Genomic DNA, 20699 nt, shown 5'->3' with positions numbered 1-20699 from the left:
ATATGTGTCGAGGATACCACATTTCAGGCATTTCCTCTCACCACGGGCAACGCAGTGGCCGACGACCTTCACTGATCGTCATAGTGCAGCGGCGTTAGTGTAAAATTGTCAGTGCTAATAGACTAGCAACTCACGTGAAGTAACCGCAGAAAACAATGTGGGTCGTACAGCAAACGTATTCGTTAGGCTAGTGTGGCGGAATTTTGAGTTAGTGGGCTATGGCAGCAGAAGACCGACGATACAGACTTTGATAACAGCACGACACCGCCTGCAGCACCTCTCCTGGGCTCGCGACGATATCGGTTGGACCCTGAACACTGGAAAACCGTGGCCTAGTCAAATGAGTCCCGATTTCAGTTGGTAAGAGCTGCTGGTCTGGTTCGAGTCTGGCGGGACACCACGAAGCCGTGGACCCAAGTTGTCAACAGGGCACTGTGCCAGCTGGTGGTAGCTTCACAATGGTGTGAGCAGTGATCACCTGGAATGGACTGGGTTCTCTGTCCAACTGACCCGAATATTAACTGGAAATGATTATGTTCGGCTACCTGGAGGCCATTTGCAGCCTTTCATGGATGGAATTTTTATGGATGACAACGCTCCAATAGAGCGTGCCACAATCATTCTGAATTGGCTTGAACAACATTCTGGTGAGTTAGAGCAAGTGATTTGGCCACCTAGATAACCCGACATGACACCCAGCGAATCTTTATGGTACATAATCCAGAGGTCAGTTCGTGCACAGTATCATGCACCAGCTACACTTTCGCAGCTATGGACGGCCATAGAAACAGCATGGCTCAATATATCTGCAGAAGACTCCAAAGGATTTGTTGAGTCCAGGCCACATCGACCTGCCGCACTACGCCGTGCAAAAGGAGGTGCGAGACAATATTAGGGGGTATCCAAGACTTTTTTCACCTCAGTGTAACACGTGTTTGTTGTTGGATTCTGGTCAGTTACCATCTCAAGTGATATCAAAATCCGCCGTCGTGTGAAACTACTTGGCTTACCTCAAACTGTGGCCACTGTTCACGTATCTTTCATTTGATGCGTCGCATGTCAACGAAATTACAAGCTTTTGCGCGCAGTCACCTTTTGAATCAATATCATGAAAACATGGATCATAAAAGTTTCCACAAGTTGCAGAAATTTTGCTAACAAAACCACTCCAAAACTTCAATGGCTTTGTCTCGTTAATGCAGACAACTGGTGTGCTCAAATTTTCTGTAGCTTTGTTAGAGTAAGTCAGACTTGAATCACGAAGAAAATAATACTCTTTAACAGTCGAAAGTGGTCGTCCACAAATCCTCAAAACAGCAGAGAATTGATCTACAGTGAGTTCATCACCTCCCGTCCATTCGAGAGAGGAATTCAGCTGTCAAGACTTTTTCGCCCGTCTCAGTGGCTTGATACCTGCTACCTCCATTCGACATTGACCTATATCTATCAACCTCCGTCCCGTCCCTCCAACTGGTGGTCGACAGTTGTCGTTAACATACATGCGGTAGTTACGTAGGCACATTCGGAGAGAACTTTTCTTCGCTTTAGTAAGAGCTGTAACTTCCTCCAAAGTGGCTTTTGAGAGGTTCTCCACGACGCACAACAACTTTTTTTGTAGCGTCAGCCAATGACATTTTTCGAGCATTTCTGTGACATGTTGGCTAAACGGACCCTGATGAAGTGCGCTCCTCCTCTTCCGGTAACTCAACTTTGGAGAGTAACGGACTGTCGAAGAACACTCGAGAATAGGTCGAGCTAATGGATTACAGAAAGCTTCCTTCGCATGTGCAATAAATAGTCTTACATTTATTCTGATAAATCTGACTCTAGACTCCGCATTCTCCTCGGACAGGTGATCTTAGAAACTTCAGCCACTGATTCCAGCAATCGCCAATCACATAGATGAACTATGCCGAATCTTTTCGACCATTTATATTTCTCCCAACAGCCGCCATCGCGTTTTCTCTGGTGTTTCGGCAGGTATTGATAAATTACTTTTTGCATTGTGTAACTGGAGTCAGCCCAAAAAACTGCTGCTAACCACGTCTTTGACGCGCCAACCAGAGCCAGCGTAAAACCAGCGTAAAGAGTCTGCAATAAACAAAATGATTTTTAAAGCGGAATCAAAGTGCCCATTGGACATAGTGGTCCCAAAGTAGTCCAGCACGATATTCGGACTATCGATGCGTATTAATAGAGACAGCGGATCAGTAAGAATAATCAGTATTCCAGCAGTGACTGGGTAATGCATCTGCTCTGCGCTGTCTGCTATCGCTATGCGGAAGTCCTATTCAGTCGTTGCTGGATTGCTGGTTGTTGTTCCTATTTCTCTGTCCTTGTTAATAAACATCGATAAAACGAATATTACACAAGACTAATTTGGAACCGCTGTATCGAATGGGCAAGTAAAATTTTCCTTTAAAAATCATTTTGTCTGTGAAGGGAAAAAAACCAACGTTTTCCGTCGACACTGGCCGTCACATGAAAGACATTATCAGTAGTATTTCTTTAGGCTAACAGATCGCAAAAACAAAATTGCAGATATCTACCGAAACTACAGAAGAAACGTGCTTGACGATTCTTAGCAGAGACGCCCTACATACAGTATATATACAGGGTGGTCCATTGATCGTGACCGGGCCAAATATCTCACGAAATAAACGTCAAACGAAAAAACTACAAAGAACGAAACTTGTCTAGCTTGAAGGGGGAAACCAGATGGCGCTTTGGTTGGCCCGCTAGATGGCGCTGCCATAGGTCAAACGGATATCAACTGCGTTTTTTTAAATAGAAACCCCCATTTTTATCACATATTCGTGTAGTACGTAAAGAAAAATGATTGTTTTAGTTGGACCACTTTTTTCGCTTTGTGATAGATGGCGCTGTAATAGTCACAAACATATGGCTCACAATTTTAGACGAACAGTTGGTAACAGGAAGGTTTTTTAAATTAAAATTCAGAACGTAGGTACGTTTGAACATTTTAATTCGGTTGTTCCAATGTGATACATGTACCTTTGTGAACTTATTATTTCTGAGATCGTATTCTGTTACAGCATGATTACCTGTAAATACCAGTGGCGTAGCGTGAGGGGAGACTTTGAGACTTAGTCTCCCCTGTATTCCTGCTTAAAAAAGATGCAATAGTAATTCATAACAAAAATATAAATAACTTTCTGCTAAGAGCTCTAAATGTGCGAAGACATCAGTTTTGTAGCCCGCGCCGCACCCTGAGTATTGGTGTATCTGCCTGCTTGAGACTCGACTGCTCCCAGTCTCTGCCTCCCTTCCCTTACCTGGCTGTGTGCGCCTGCGCGCTTTAGTGGCTTTCTCGGCTCCCCTCCACTTTCCCTCTTCCACGAAGGCTGGTGCGCTGCACTTGCTAGCAGGTATCGAGACTAGTCTATGCCGCTTCTACGCCGTCTTTTAACACGGAAGCAAAAAGTCGCGCGGTTGGTGTTAATAGTCATTCTTGTGTGATTTTAGCGCATATTTTCGTTGTGTCGCCGTCATGAGTGAGCCAGCAACTGAACACCTTATAGAATTTTTATTAAAAACGCCTTTTTCTACATTAACGAACGAAAAAAGTGCGAATTGAAAGACAAACGACGTATTCCTATACTCAGTGTAGTTTTAAGTGAAGCCAAACAAAAATGCACTTTTCAGACAGCCTCGTACGAAAAGTATACTTGGCTGACTGCGAATGCAGTTAATAACAGATTATATTGTTATATATGTCTTCTGTTCGGTGGTGAAAAGGAATGGCGCAGTGAGGGCATTTGTACAATAAAGAACTTTGACAGGAAAGCACAAAAGCATCAGATATCAAAACGTCACCTGCAGAACGAAGAATCATTTCAGTTATTGGGCAAAAGTAGACTTGAGCACGCCCTTTCTGAAGCCTCTCGTCTGACGGCAACAAAATAAAATGAACAAGTTGCATCCAACAGGAGAGTATTGGCTCGTCTTATTCAGGCAATTGTATTTATTTGTAAACAAGAACTAGCCTTTTGCGGCCATCGAGAAAACAAATCCTCTAGCAACTACGGTAACTATCTGGAATTGTTGGATTTACTAGCTCAAGGACAGCAGTTAATCAGAGACCATCTGTCATCATCTTCAACCTTTAAAGGAACTTCTCCAGATATACAGAATGATGTAATATAAATGATAACTTTTTGAAGTTAATGAGAAAATAAAATCTGAAATTCAGAACTGCAATTTCATTTCGATTCAGGCTGATGAAACATTAGACACGTCAAATGATTACAATATTCAGATACTGTATTGCAGACAAAATTGAGGAAATATTCGTTGGCTTTTATGATGTTTCTGGAGATTAAACTGCTGAAGGTTTGTCAAACATTATTCATGCAGTATTGAAAGAATGGAATGTGGAAGGAAAAGTGGTTAGTCAAACAGATGATGGCGCTTCAGTAATGGAGGGCAGAGAAAGAGGACTATAGCACTTGGTGAAGCAGTTCTGTCTCCATGCGCTGTTTATTCATTGTTAAGCACACCACCTGAATTTGGTACTGTTACATACCTCCAAAATCATATAACAAGTATGCATGTTTGTAAGTGATAGTACTACATTCCATTCGTTTGTCAGCAAATCATCAAAACGAACTGTATTGCTAACTGAGAAAGGATTTTAGCTGCCAGACCCGAGCAACACTCGCTGAAACTTTCGTTCCAGGGCAGTTTCAATAATATCTAGTCATTTTTCCGAGTTTGATGGTGCTTTTAATTATATAATTGATGATACAGACTCTCAATGGGACCCAGAATCTTTGAGCTGTGGTGCCGGAATGAAACGACGAATGGATGATCCTACGTTTGTCTACTTGCTTTGCATCTACCGAGGGTGCTTTGTTTATGTCGATCATCGCTTTAATGTTCTTCAGTCAAAATCTGTCAGTATAATTGCTTGCCACGACGAAATAAGAATTGTTTTGAGAAACTTATGACAACTAAGAACGGAAACATTCGTTGATGAATGCATTAAACGCAGCTTCTGTTTGAATGGTAACTTATCATACTGTGACAGTCAAAAGACACCTCTCAGGGCATTCACTTACGAGATAATGGATTTGCAAATTATTCAGATGAAAAGAAGATTTTAAGAGTTTATCCCAAATTCAGCTTGTTGAACTTCGGAACGAAAAGTGTTTCCCAAACTACCAAAAAGAATTCCCAAAGTTGAAACTGCTTCAGTTATTAGAACAGTATCCTTTTTACGAACAAGAACAACTTGAGCATGAACTGTGTAACATATATGCTGATGAGAAAAAAGACTTATCTCCAAGAATCCTCTTAAAGTACATTGTCAACAATGATTTAACCTCTGTTTGTGAAGGAACAACGAAGTTCCTGCTTTTGGTTTTGACCCTACCCGCAATTATAGCAAGCATAGAAGGAAGCATGAGTACTCTTAAATGAGTGAAGAACTATTTAAGGAAATCAATGTCCAACACCCGGCTGTCGTGTTTGAGCAAGTTAGCAATAGAAAGACACTACTTGGAGAGCTATCCAGTGATCAGATCTTTGTAGACCGAGTTATAGACTTATTCATGTAAATAAAAGACAGGCGCATTGCACTTGTGTACAAGAAAAAACAAGTGGTTCTTCTCTTGCTGCTGGAGTTCTACAAATTTGTCATCCTTTCTTCAACAAGTTAGTTATTATTATCATTAATATTATTGTTATTAGTGGTGGTGGTAGTGGTTGTGGTTGTAGTAGTTGTTGTTCTTTTATTTGATGCATTTTGTTTCATTTGTTTAAATTATTGTTTATTGTACTATTTTGTCTCCCTATAATAACTGTAGAGTCCCCAATCTTTACAACCACGTTACGACACTGGTAAATACCAAATTAATGCAATAAATGCTCAAAATTATGTCCGTCAACCTCAGTGCATTTGGCAATACGTGTAACGACATTCCTCTCAACAGCGAGTAGTTCCCCTTCCGTAATGTTCGCAAATGCACTGACAATTTGCTGACGCATGTTGTCAGGCGTTGTCGGTGGATCACGATAGCAAATATCCTTCAACTTTCCCCACAGAAAGAAATCCGGGGACGTCATATCCGGTGTACATGCGGGCCATGGTATGGTGCTTCGACGACCAATCTACCTGTCATGAAATATGCTGTTCAATACCGCTTCAACCGCACGCAAGCTATGCGACGGACATCCATCATGTTGGAAGTACATCGCCATTCTGTCATGCAGTGAAACATCTTGTAGTAACATCGGTAGAACATTACGTAGGAAATCAGCATACATTGCACCATTTAGATTGGCATCGATAAAATGGGGGCCAATTATCCTTCCTCCCATAATGCCGGACCATACATTAACCCGTCAAGGTCGCTGATGTTCCACTTGTCGCAGCCATCGTGGATTTTCCGTTGCCCAATAGTGTATATTATGCCGGTTTACGTTAGCGCTGTTGGTGAATGACGCTTCGTCGCTAAATAGAATGCGTGCAAAGAAATTGCCATCGTCCGGTAATTTCTCTTGTGCCCAGTGGCAGAACTGTAGACGACATTCAAAGCCGTCGCCATGCAATTCCTGGTGTATAGAAATATGGTACGGGTGCAATCGATGTTAATGTAGCATTCTCAACACCGACGTTTTTGAGATTCCCGATTCTCGCGGAATTTGTCTGCTACTGATGTGCGGATTAGCCGTGACAGCAGCTAAAACACCTGCTTGGGCATCATCATTTGTTGCAGGTCGTGGATGACGTTCCATATGTGGCTGAACACTTCCTGTTTCTTTAAATAACGTAACTATCTGGCCAACTGTCCGGACACTTGGATGATGTCGTCCAGAATACCGAGCAGCATATGTAACACACGCCTGTTGGGCATTTTGATCACAATAGCCATACATCAACACGATATCGACCTTTTCCGCAATTGGTAAACGGTCCATTTTAACACGGTTAATGTATCACGAAGCAAATACCGCCCTCACTGGCGGAATGTTACGTGATACCACGTGCTTATACGTTTGTGACTATTACAGTGCCATCTATCACAAAACGAAAAAAGTGGTCCAACTAAAACACTCGTATTTCTTTACGTACTATACGAATACGTAATAAAAATGGGGCTTGCTATTTTAAAAAACGCAGTTGATATCCGTTTGACCTATGGCAGTGCTATCTAGCGGGCCAACCATAGCGCCATCTGGTTTTCCCCTTCTAGCTAGACGAGTTTCGTCCTTTGTAGTTTTTTCCGTTTGATACATATTTCGTGAGATATTTGGCCAGGTCATTATCAATGGACCACCCTGTATATTGCGGGTCAGCTGTCAATCTGTTAGCTAGGTGCTGGCAATTTCTGATTTTATCCACATTTCGTAGCAGCTTTCTAACTACGTCACCTGCGGACTGTATCTACTAGGCCTTTTGGTGGTTTTTGTACAGTGTGAAGAGTAGCATTCATATCATACTGTACTGAGTTTTTCCCGGACGACAATTAATTAAGAACCAAGCAATTATTTTGACTTGCCAGTCCATTCGTCTATCAGTTGAGATATGACTCATGCAAGTATTCTGTATACTTCTAGACTTTACGGTATTGCACTGAATCTTTGCTGGAAATTAAGAAGCACTGCATAAACCATGCCTCCACTATCTACTCGTAAGCCAAGAGATAAATCTGGGTGCTGGCCGAACACGAGTTAGTTATTCAAAAGGTGTGATTCTGTCCTGACATCTCTGATACACACTGGCAGAGTTTGCATGCTTTTTCCTGATAAATGACAAATTTCATTGATCCTAGATGAACCGTTTCTAGAAATAGGCTAGAGCCCTCATGCATGCGGTATAAATTATAACGATCACACCTTAAGATCCAGAGCCTTTTTCTTTATCAACTGACTTGGGCTGATCTTCAGTTCCGTGGTAAGTTATTTGTACATAAATTGTTTTCGCATCTGTATGAGGGCTGCATGATTGAACTTTTTACTGATTTTCGGTTGTCCAAACTCAGAACATACAATTTTTAAATTTTCGTTTTATATCTTTTATTTTGATGTCATAATGATGAACGACAATATGGAGAGATTGACTGATATTACGTAGGACTAAATCTTGTAGTTTATTTGACCACTCGGTAGTTAATGCCTTCCACTTGAATTCATTGAACGCTTCTTTCATAGCTGTCATTACAGATGACCTTTTTTCAGCAGCTAAGTTTCATTTGAATCTAAACTATAATTTCTCTCAGCAAACAAGCTCACCAAGAAGCAATAAAATGCAGTTTCAACTGGCAAGTTATGGTTCTAATGTTATCAGTGAGTAACACACTATTCAGAACAGGGATAATATTTTCCCATACAAGCAAGACAATTCCAATTTTTGAGAATACCTTGGCAGTCATTTGAATTTGCCTTTTCTTTTTTAATTTGCCCCTTTTCCCAAGTTTTAACATTGGAAATAACCGTAGTACTGTTTCCTATTAGCCTCCATTTCTACTTCATGTTACATTGTGAACTTTCTTTTGTTATTTGTACCAGAAGCGAGCGCAGTTTAATAGATGCGTGGAAGGCTCAGGTGGTCAGAAGATGACTCTCTCAGGAATTCCAATACGCCAAGTATTAACTTCAGGGTCGTTCAAATTTGATGGACTTTAGGGAACCTGTTTGCATTTGCTAGTGACTACTAGGACAATGTCAATCTTTAAACGTATAAAATTATCTTTAATCATTAACCTTGTGAAATGCCAATCTAATTTTGCATTCTGCGTAAGAAAAGTCGACCAAAAAAGGCAAAAAGAAAACGTTCTCTTTAATAGTATGTTAGGGCTTTCTAAATATGTTGCCAATGTTCCATAGCTACATAATGTAGTAAAGTATATTTCTTTCCCTTACTTACGCACTACCCACCCTTTTGTGCATTTCTTCTGCTTTCAGACTGGCAGCGGCTTGCAGGGGCTTTTCAGGTAATCCACAAGCTTGAGTCTAGAAGGCCGTGAGTTTGTTTACATGTGGATGTGATACGTGAATGATTAGTTTGTTTGGGAGGGATCTATGACTGTTGATACTGCTTTTATTGCTAAATAGTCTTTTTATCTCCGTTCTTGCTTTCCACCAGCGATGGGAAGCTGATGCAGAGTTTTGATGAAGAAGAAAAAGACTGTAATAGCGAGTATCTCAGCTCGAAATACGTGTGGCATGAGTAAGAACAAATATCTTTTTCACCACAAATTTCTTCAGAATACACTTTATCGCGAAGTGCATCTAAACAGAAGTTCCAGGTTGTAGCCGGAGCGCGGTTCCGGACTGAAGCGCCTAGAACCGCTCGGGCACAGCGGCCGGAAATGAAAAGGAAAAAATCTGAAAATTTTTGAGAGGGTACTGAATACTATTTTTTTTTTACAGCAACCAAATTTCATTTCTATGGCTTTAAAAATAAAGAAGACTAAGACATTTTATTATGGTAGTGTTATTTTCTCTACTTTCCCCTGTAATGCCATGATTCGCCAATGTGGGATAGGTCAAATTTAATTAATGAATTTGAGTGTAATGAAAGAAATTAATATTTATTTGCAAATTAACCAGACTCTCCATTTTCAATATTCTTCACTGTTCATTTAGCATCATCAGAAGTTCTATTGTCGGGCTGTTGCGTACGGGTTCATGATCCCCTCCTGCAGCTAGTGCAAATCATTTTTGATTTATATTTAGGAGGGAAGTCTAAATGTAATTCAAGCACCTCGCGAAATTTTATTGAAAAGAAAATTACAGATTTGCCCCACAGAAAATACATCAATTTACTATTTAATGACATCATAGTACATTCATATTTACAGATAATTGTTAACTTCAAATATCAATACAATTTTACTACCCTTACATTGCAATTCCTACATTAATTTTATCCAGTATTAGGTTCATCCCGAAACAGCATGTAATCACGAGCAGGTTTAAGGTAATTTGTTATCTACACTCATGCTCATAAATTAAGGGCAATGCTGACAAATGATGAAACAACATCTTGTGGGCGCTTTGCGGGTTTAAATCATCTCGGGGTAGGACCATGCGGTGCATTTTACCTGCGGTCGTCGCACGGTGGCACTGGCAGGAGTCCACATACGCAGAGGTGTGTTGGTGCATATCAGAGTACGGTGCATCGAGTAGTGTGCAGACGTTTTCAGACGTGCTAATGGTGATTATGTGTTGAAAATGGCTCAAAGAACACGTATTGATGACGTTATGAGGGGTAGAATACTAGGGCGACTGGAGGCTGCTCAAACACATCAGGTCGTTGCCAGGGCCCTCCGTGTGCCACAAAGTGTGATCTCAAGATTATGGCAACGATTCCAGCAGACAGGAAACGTGTCCAGGTGCTACATTACGGGACGTACACAGTGTACAACACCACAAGAAGACCGATATCTCACCATCAGTGCCCGCAGACGGCCACGGAGTACTGCAGGTAGCCTTGCTCGGGACCTTACCGCAGCCACTGGAACAGTTGTCTCCGGATACACAGTCTACAGACATGATTTATTCTCCCGGAGACCTGAAAAGTGCATTCCACGGACCTCTGGTCACAAGAGAGTCCGTAAAGCCTGGTGTTAAGAACACAGTACATGGTCACTGGAACAGTGTTCACGGGCGAGTCCAGGTATAGTCTGAACAGTGATTCTCGCCAGTTTTTCATCTGGCTTGAACCAGGAACCCGATACCAACCCCTTAATGTGCTTGAAATGGACCTATATGGAGGTCATGGTTAGATGGTGTGGGGTGGGATAATGATTGGTGCACGTACACCCCTGCATGTCTTTGACAGAGGGACTGTAACAGGTCAGGTGCATCGGGACGTCATTTTGCACCAGTAGTCCGCCTTCTCGGGGGTGTAGTGGGTCTCACCTTCCTTCTGATGGATGATAACGCACGGCCCCACCGAGCTGCCATTGTGGAGGAGTACCTTGAAACAGAAAATACCAGGCGAATGGAGTGGCCTGCCTGTTCTCCAGACCTAAACCCCATCGAGCACGTGTGGGATACTGTCGGTCGACGTATCGCTGCACGTCTTCAAACCCCTACGACACTTCAGGAGCTCTCACAGGCACTGGTACAAGAATGGGAGGCTATAGCCCAGTAGCTGCTCGACCACCTGATCCAGAGTATGACAACCCGTTGTGCGGCCTGTGTACATGTGCATGGTGATCATATCCCATATTGATGTCGGGGTACTTGCGCAGGAAACAGCGGCGTTTTGTAGCAAATGTGTTTCGGGACGGTTTTCTCAACTTATCACCAATACCACGGACTTACTGATCTGTGTCGTGTGTGTTCCTCATGTGCCTATGCTGTTAGAGCCAGTTTTGTGTAGTGCCACGTTGTGTAGCACCACATTCTGCAGTTATCCTTAATTTATGAGCATGAGTGTATATTCGATGCACTATTGGAAATAAATAAAGCAACATGAATATTAATAACAAGTCTGCACAAACTCGTAAAACTGAAAAATTTTTACTTTCGCAGCTGGAGCAGCCTCTGTCATTTGGCCCTAAAATACAGCCAGCGCTTTTGCCAGAACCATTTGAACAGACTGTAGCTGGAACAGAAGCCACCGTTGTTGGGTGGGGAATGACAGAGGTAAGTTAGCAAATGTGCTACCAGGAAGTTAGGACCATGTAGTGACGAAGCAGCCACTCAGCATTAATATTCTCGAACCCAACAGAAAAAAGTCATATGAAAATTTGTCTCTTAGCACAAAATGCATGTCATTAACTTCAAAGTGTGTCTTTCATTGTGAAAAAAGGTATCGCTCCCGAAAAGAAGCCAAAAATTGGATCGCAATAGGTTGAACACTCTGTGTTCGGGCGTCAACAAGAATAAAATCGAGCAACTTGATTAAAATGCAGAAGATGCATGTGCGATTTCGGAAAATGCGCTTGAAGGTGATCATCATCATCATCATCATCATCGTTGTCGTCGTCCTCATCGTCGTCGACACGAGCGAGGCTATCTGGCCTTTTCCAGTTTCACAGTCGTTATGTGACTTACCACACTACGTCTTTCTGAGGGGTTTAGACAAAGACAGGAATCGGAAGAACTGAAGATTAGCAAGGACATTTTAAGGTTCAAATGGTTCAAATGGCTCTGAGCACTATGGGACATAACATCTATGGTCATCAGTCCTCTAGAACTTAGCACTACTTAAACCTAACTAACCTAAGGACATCACACAACACCCAGTCATCACGAGGCAGGGAAAATCCCTGACCCCGCCAGGAATCGAACCCGGGAACCCGGGCGCGGGAAGCGAGAACGCTACCGCACGACCACGAGCTGCGGACACATTTTAAGGCTATTACTAACAAACATTACAGTAAGTGGAAGACCTACGTCGCACAGATTGGCTGACCAGTAGAAGGTGATTCAATGTGACTGACGAGCGTCACACAAATTGACTGACGAGGACAAAGCAACAGAAACTGACAAACCACTGATCGGATCCCCTCCATTATACCTCATGACTAAAAGTATTGGCAAGGCATATGGTGAAGTGGACCGCTGTATAACCCCTAAGCGAGCGTTTTGTTAACCAGCTCGCGCAAAAGGTAGGAACAGCTGATACTGTGACTGTCTGACCGGTATATGATCAGGCAACTGAATACGATGCTCATTACGGTTGGTAACACCTAACCTGTCACTCAGTACCTCGGGAAAAATACACATGTCTAGCAAGACATGAGTTTGACTGGGAGGTAGGTGCGCCACATGTAAGCCCATACTACAAATATGGTTATTACACGGGCTCATACCCTTAGAATGGTGGTACAAACGGAACTTCACTTCTGAGAGAAATCCAAAGTAAAATCAGCGGCATGTGTAATTTAACAATATCATATTTCAGTAAATGATAGGTGCTGAGACCCGCCACCACTAAAACTTCTGTAGGCCAAGAAAACTCGCCAATGGACAAAAAACGCGTACATGGCGATTTGGGGGAAAAGCTTGACCATCAACGGTCCTACAATGTATGCCTACAAGTTTTAAACTGGCGAGCTTACAAATGTTCTGGTATCTGGAATACCACCGATTACTCATTAGCGAACCTCTACACCCAGACGATCAAAGCGTGCAAGGGCTCACGATTAACGTAAGAGCAAACGAAAGGAAGAAAATAGTTATTCACCACTTTAAGTTTATTACATTGACGTCGCAACACTGAACCCATACCACACCGGGCCGTCTTCTAGCGTGGCCTGTTACGACGTTCCTTGCCGCCGAACTTTGTATTGGTGGGGAAAATGTCCCTGCCTATCACAACGATATCAACGACCTTTAACGGCCGACACCTTATTAGCGGAACTCACTCCTGAAGTAGAAATGGCAAAAGCTTCCGATGACGACCTCTCGCCAACTCTCCTTTGGTTAGCTTTCTTAGGCCCCTCACAAGAGTAACCAGACCATCCAAGTCATGATAGGTCACGGGTCCCTCAGCAAATAGAACCCTTGAACGATTATCCGCCTTAATAGCTTGCAAGATAGTGTTAACTACCACATATCAGACTGCTGTAGGTCAAGAGCTACGGCTGCCGTTCGTACTTCACGAATATTGTGAACTAGACCCTTATCCCTCTTCTGATGCTGAAAGAAATAATAACTGACTTGGTCGCTCTTTATCTTAATGGACAAACGCCCCCTCACAACCCGCACAACGCAGTTCTTTTAAGGACCCCATTCTATCTGAAACCGCGCGGACCATTTCGGCCAGGGACCCCTACCACAAAGGATAGATCAGCTGGAAAACGGTTTCCCACGACATCTTGAAAAACTTTGCCTTATTCCTTTAGTTTAACGGACAACCACAAAAAAACTAAGAAACCACTGCTGTGTGTCAACAGCGAGGCGATCTACGCACGCAGCACACTCAGTAACAGATTGGGTAATCCGACGGGAAGTATCCCTATACCTTAGTTGGTGGGGAGAGTTCTTGACATCTGGTAACTTTCATTCCCCTGTAAAGGCGCTCAAAGCAATCTGTAAATTGACCGCCCTGTTATAAAGCCGGTCAATGTCAGGTTTGATATGAAGATCAGTAACCACCGTTGCTAAATCTTCAGCCGTTCTTAACCAATGCGCAGTTTGCGCCTGCATTCGATACGCTTGGCCACGAGATGGAACACTGGTTTTTACAAAGTGAGATGTTTGCTCAAGCTCAGAGAGCCAATCGGCCCAATATTCAAGGGCGTCACCACCTGTCCTTTCCGTTCCGTCGTCACCAGGACTGGCGCCCCCACAGCAGCACGAGGTCGTGCCTATAGTTTGGGAACGTCTTCATCTTCGATCAATACAGGGATGCGACACTCATACTTTACCTCTTCCATCCTCAAACAGCCGGCTCCGACCACGAATCTAGACTCCATTTGGAAGGGAACGCACCTGTGGCCCAAATTTCAAAACAACAGCAATTGTGTCTAAACAGAAAAGATACAAAATATAGTATTAAACTGTATCTAAGCGCAGTAAGGCGAATGATGCTCAGTAGATTTCAGTCCTTCACTCCAAATAAAACCATGCTCTTGCTGCCAGAATGATACGCAATATCAGCGTCTGGCTGTCTGTGGTAGGAATGACAGGGCGGAAGGCAGACTGAACATCATTCGTGTTGTGAATTTTCTCTTTATTTTAAGAGAAATCACTAAGTTAGATTTATTAAACGTCCACTGGAAAACCACCTCCAGTTCCGCTGACTACCAAGAAACAGAATAGTTTACAATCATAAAATTGTACCAAATTGATTAATAGCAAACAGATTAAATAGTATAATAAAAAATTTAGCAGTAGAATAAAACAGGTAAAAATTCTTTCTAGAAAAAACTTTAATATTTACAATCCAAAATAGAAGTATTCTCCGCAATAAAGCACTATATAAAAAAATCATTGCATCGCCGGAAGGCGTGAAAGAAATAACCAGACAGAATTGGTGTTAGGTATTGCGTCTTCAATGACAGATCTTAAACCTCCTACTGTTTGGCCAGTCCAAATACCAACAGTGTATTCAACGAGTAAGATTAATAACCATTCAGCTGGCCGACTCACCCTTCCAAAAACACATCTAAGTAAATAAATATAGTGATTACTTAATTAGTAAATTTGCCGGTTAACACCTCAATAATTTAGACGAGCTACAAAAAAATTTAAAAGGAGACCCGTAGTAGGCGCGCTGTGATTGAGACACAAATCAGTACATCGACATGCTACACAACCCCGTCTTGGGAAGGCGTAGTCCGCTCAGAAGGATTACGTGGTGCGGGGACACCTGCACCCGGCTGGCCGTTGGTCGGACACGGGCATGGCTCAATTCGGACACCTCGTCTCCTCAATCAACCAGGCAGATTTCATCCAAGTTCCACGAGAAGAAACACAAGTGTTAGCCTAATTAACTGAGAAATACAGAATTTTGTACAGGAATTGCTCCAGGCCTCTACTACGTCGCCGCACGATAGTCAAAATTACAGCATTAAGGAAAACAAGTAAATAATTTTTCAATGAGTTAATGGAATCAGATCAATGAAATTTGTTAGGTATATATGAAGATGATATCTGTTCTTTCGGACATGTCTGAAAGAGCAGATACCATCTTCGTATATATATAGGTAAGGCCCACCGGCCATTTGAGCATCTTCTGTGCGGATGCACAAACAGTGCTCGATTTCTTACGGGAATCGGTAAAGCCGCGAGTAATGAGTGTAATGGGCAGGGGCCCTACGAATATGGTGTGGGATAGTAAGCTGGGAATTTGGGCCTCACAGGAGGTGTGCCAAAGCTAATCCCCTGTAGTCGCACTATCCTCTGTGTCCTCGGCGGCTCAGATGGATACAGCGTATGTCATGTAAGCAGGAGATCCCGGGTTCGAATCCCGGCCGGGGCACACATTTTCAACTGTCCCCGTTGACGTATATCAACGTCTGCATGCAGCTAAGGGTATTCATTCCATTGTATTAATTTAATTGTAATTACATTTGTAAGGTAGCCAAAATCTAAATATAGTAAACGAGGAGAAGTTCGACTGCCAACCACAAATTGTACAAAACTCGCACCATTTGGACGAGGGGTAAACAAGTAATCGCCACGTGTAGCTGAGCAGTAAACCCCAAGATTTGGCTAAGAACCCCCTACTAACAGCAGGCGGAACATAACCTATCGAATAACTCTACATATACAATAAGACAGCAGTACCAAACGCAATGTACAAGTTTATGTATGTCACTTCTTTTGACTGGAGGTCTTGGGGACCACGGCCGTTCACTATCGTAAGAAAATGAAACGCCTACAACCGCCCTTATGATCTTATTTACTGTGTAGTTACCAGTTTCAGCACTTCAGTGCGCCGTCTTCAGGCCTGCATGACTAAACAGTGATGACAGCGTTATCAACTTATCAACCGTGGAACTCAAAGACAGATTAAAAAGAGAATGATAATCAAGTACAAGACTATACAAGTGAATTTGCAGTAATCATTTGACAGAACAAAGATACATCCATTGGCACTTACCTAAGATATACCGTAACGAATTTCTACTCAATACATTGTACAATTATGTTATTTATTAATAACTTCATTAAACAACCATTCGATGATTTTTATTAGCCAGTCGGACATACATTATCCACACTAACCTGAAATAACCTACTGAAAGACAAAACAACTCTATAAAATGATAAATATTTGAAGGAGACAACCACCTCAGAAACAAGTAAAGCGAAAAAACATGATCTATGTGTCGTGTCAAAGTATAAAATGCTGAGTTGTAAACAGTTGAGGGGCATACCTATGTCATTGCATAAAATGAATGTCCAAGACATGTTCAAAAATTTTCAAATGTGTGTGACTTCCAAAGGGACCAAACTGCTGAGGTCATCGGTCCCTAGACTTACACACTACTTAAACTAACTTACGCTAAGGACAACACACACACCCATGCCCCAGGGAAGACTCGGACCTCCGTCGGGAGGGGCCGCACAATTCGTGACATGGCGCCTCTTACCTCGCGGCCACTCCGCGCGGCTCCAAGACATGTCAGAATACAAAATATAGTACCTCAGACCATAACGTTTGTAGAACATGTGAGAAATCTCCACAAGAAACTGTTTATGGTGAAGAACATTCACGTGCGAATACATCCATATATTATGTACTCCAATGAATCAATCACACACAAGTACACTAAGTAGCCTGCGAGGATGCAGTGCACCATAATATGACTCAACAATATATAAATATGAAATATTACAAAAGCTTTCTGACTAGTAAACCACTCAGAAAGTACTCATGTGTATTAAACACAAATGAACACAAAGAAATAAAATGACATCTAAAATAACATATGCTTACGAATAAATGTACTGTAACCGGTACACACCATGGCCTTTCCACCACATTAAAAGCAAAAGTCATTACATCCAGGAATTTAAATTTCCAATGGAACATACCGGCCATACATATCGTTAAAAGACAAACCACATTATTAACTGACCAGTGAAGAGGCCATATAACGTGCCAGTAATTAAATCATAAGTAAATCTAATATGTCTGTTAAATGTAAGACTATAAATGCGTGACAGAAGTCCATAAGTTGGCAATACATACACTATTACAACAAAAACACTGGCAATGCCACAAGTCGTATCTAGCGGAACTTAAGTGAGGGTGGCGTAAATCCGTGTAAAATTGAAGACAGGTACATACCCACGAAATGTGTCACATATGATTAAACTAATTATATGTTAAAGAGAAGGAGACATACAAAGATATCTAGTTATAATTCTAGGGCCAACTGACACAGTTCTACTACCAAGCACTTAACTAGAGGCCAATGACAGCAGCGTTCACGTCAGCTCAAAAGGTACTCGTATGTGTTAAACACAAGTGAACACACAATAAATGCAATGAAACTTAAACTGCATATACTTATGAGGAAATGTACTGTAAACAGTACTCACCTTGGTCTTTCAGTCGCATCAAAACTAAACACCATTACATCCATGCAATCACGTTTCAAAAGAACCATACTGGCCATGTATATATCGTCTAACAGACAAACCACATTACCAATTGATCAGTCAGGAGGCCACACAACATGCCAATAATTAAATCGAAATTAAGTCCAATACTTGTGTTTGATGTAAGACTATGAACATATAACAGCAATCTACAAGTTGACAGTACATCCACTATTACAACAAAAACCCTGGCAATGCCAAAGTTCTGTCCATTGGAACGTGAGTGAGGGTACATGTAAACCTATTTTTTTTTTTTTTTTTTGGTCAGCAGTCTACTGACTGGTTTGATGCGGCCCGCCACGAATTCCTTTCATGTGCTAACCTCTTCATATCAGAGTAGCACTTGCAACCTACGTCCTCAATTATTTGCTTGACGTATTCCAATCTCTGTCTTCCTCTACAGTTTTTGCCCTCTACAGCTCCCTCTAGTACCATGGAAGTCATTCCCTCATGTCTTAGCAGATGTCCTATCATTCTGTCCCTTCTCCTTATCAGTGTTTTCCACATATTCCTTTCCTCTCCGATTCTGCGTAGAACCTCCTCATTCCCTACCTTATCAGTCCACCTAATTTTCACCATTCGTCTATAGCAACACACCTCAAATGCTTCGATTCTCTTCTGTTCCGGTTTTCCCACAGTCCATGTTTCACTACCATACAATGCTGTACTCCAGACGTACATCCTCAGAAATTTCTTCCTCAAATTAAGGCCGGTATTTGATATTAGTAGACTTCTCTTGGCCAGAAATGCCTTTTTTGCCATAGCGAGTCTGCTTTTGATGTCCTCCATGCTCCGTCCGTCATTGGTTATTTTACTGCCTAGGTAGCAGAATTCCTTAACTTCATTGACTTCGTGACCATCAATCCTGATGTTAAGTTTCTCGCTGTTCTCATTTCTACTACTTCTCATTACCTTCGTCTTTCTCCGATTTACTCTCAAACCATACTGTGTACTCATTAGACTGTTCATTCCGTTCAGCAGATCATTTAATTCTTCTTCACTTTCACTCAGGATAGCAATGTCATCAGCGAATCGTATCATTGATATTCTTTCACCTTGTATTTTAATTCCACTCCTGAACCTTTCTTTTAATTCCATCATTGCTTCCTCGATGTACAGATTGAAGAGTAGGGGCGAAAGGCTACGGCCTTCTCTTACACCCTTCTTAATACGAGCACTTCGTTCTTGATCGTCCACTCTTATTATTCCCTCTTGGTTGTTGTACATATTATATATGACCCGTCTCTCCCTATAGCTTACCCCTACTTTTTTCAGAATCTCGAACAGCTTGCACCATTTTATATTGTCGAACGCTTTTTCCAGGTCGACAAATCTTATGAAAGTGTCCTGCTTTTTCTTTAGCCTTGCTTCCGTTATTAGCCGTAACGTCAGAATTGCCTCTCTCGTCCCTTTACTTTTCCTAAAGCCAAACTGATCGTCACCCAGCGCATTCTCAATTTTCTTTTCCATTCTTCTGTATATTATTCTTGTAAGTAGCTTCGATGCATGAGCTGTTAAGCTGATTGTGCGATAATTCTTGCACTTGTCAGCTCTTGCCGTCTTCGGAATTGTGTGGATGATGCTTTTCCGAATGTCAGATGGTATGTCGCCAGACTCATATATTCTACACACCAACGTGAATAGTCGTTTTGTTGTCACTTCCCCCAATGATTTTAGAAATTCTGATGCAATGTTATCTATCCCTTCTGTCTTATTTGACCGTAAGTCCTCCAAAGCTCTTTTAAATTCCGATTCTAATACTGGTTCCCCTATCTCTTCTAAGTCGACTCCTGTTTCTTCTTCTATCACATCAGACAAATCTTCACCCTCATAGAGGCTTTCAATGTATTCTTTCCACCTATCTGCTCTCTCCTCTGCATTTAACAGTGGAATTCCCGTTGCACTCTTAATGTTACCACCGTTGCTTTTAATGTCACCAAAGGTTGTTTTGACCTTCCTGTATGCTGAGTCTGTCCTTCCGACAATCATATCTTTTTCGATGTCTTCACATTTTTCCTGCAGCCATTTCGTCTTAGCTTCCCAGCACTTCCTATTTATTTCATTCCTCGGCGACTTGTATTTCTGTATTCCTGATTTTCCCGGAACATGTTTGTACTTCCTCCTTTCATCAATCAACTGAAGTATTTCTTCTGTTACCCATAGTTTCTTCGCAGCTACCTTCTTTGTACCTATGTTTTCCTTCCCAAGTTCTGTGAAGGCCCTTTTTAGAGATGTCCATTCCTCTTCAACTGTACTGCCTATTGCGCTATTCCTTATTGCTGTATCTATAGCGTTAGAGAACTTCAAACGTATCTTGTCATTCCTTAGTACTTCCGTATCCCACTTCTTTGCGTATTGATTCTTCCTGACTAATGTCTTGAACTTCAGCCTACTCTTCATCACTACTATATTGTGATCTGAGTCTATATCTGCTCCTGGGTACGCCTTACAATCCAGTATCTGATTTCGGAATCTCTGTCTGACCATGATGTAATCTAATTGAAATCTTCCCGTATCTCCCGGCCTTTTCCAAGTATACCTCCGCCTCTTGTGATTCTTGAACAGGGTATTCGCTATTACTAGCTGAAACTTGTTACAGAACTCAATTAGTCTTTCTCCTCTTTCATTCCTTGTCCAAGCCCATATTCTCCTGTAAC

At 41.9% G+C, this 20699-nt stretch overlaps 1 protein-coding gene across 1 annotated transcript in view; it reads left to right on the top strand.

Moving 5' to 3' along the window:
• LOC124613461 (acrosin-like) overlaps positions 1-20699 on the top strand; it is a gene marked incomplete at its 3' end in the record, with an annotated part of 173658 nt that overhangs the window by 5026 nt on the left and 147933 nt on the right. Inside the window, exon 2 of the mRNA XM_047142166.1 lies at positions 11509-11622. Within this exon, the coding sequence (XP_046998122.1) occupies positions 11509-11622 (114 nt within the window). The remainder of the gene's footprint in view (positions 1-11508; positions 11623-20699) is intronic.

The sequence above is a fragment of the Schistocerca americana genome, chromosome 4 (assembly GCF_021461395.2).
Source record: "Schistocerca americana isolate TAMUIC-IGC-003095 chromosome 4, iqSchAmer2.1, whole genome shotgun sequence".
In the NCBI taxonomy this organism is placed as follows: Eukaryota; Metazoa; Arthropoda; class Insecta; order Orthoptera; family Acrididae; genus Schistocerca; species Schistocerca americana.
This window is presented reverse-complemented; position numbering and strand designations above follow the sequence as displayed.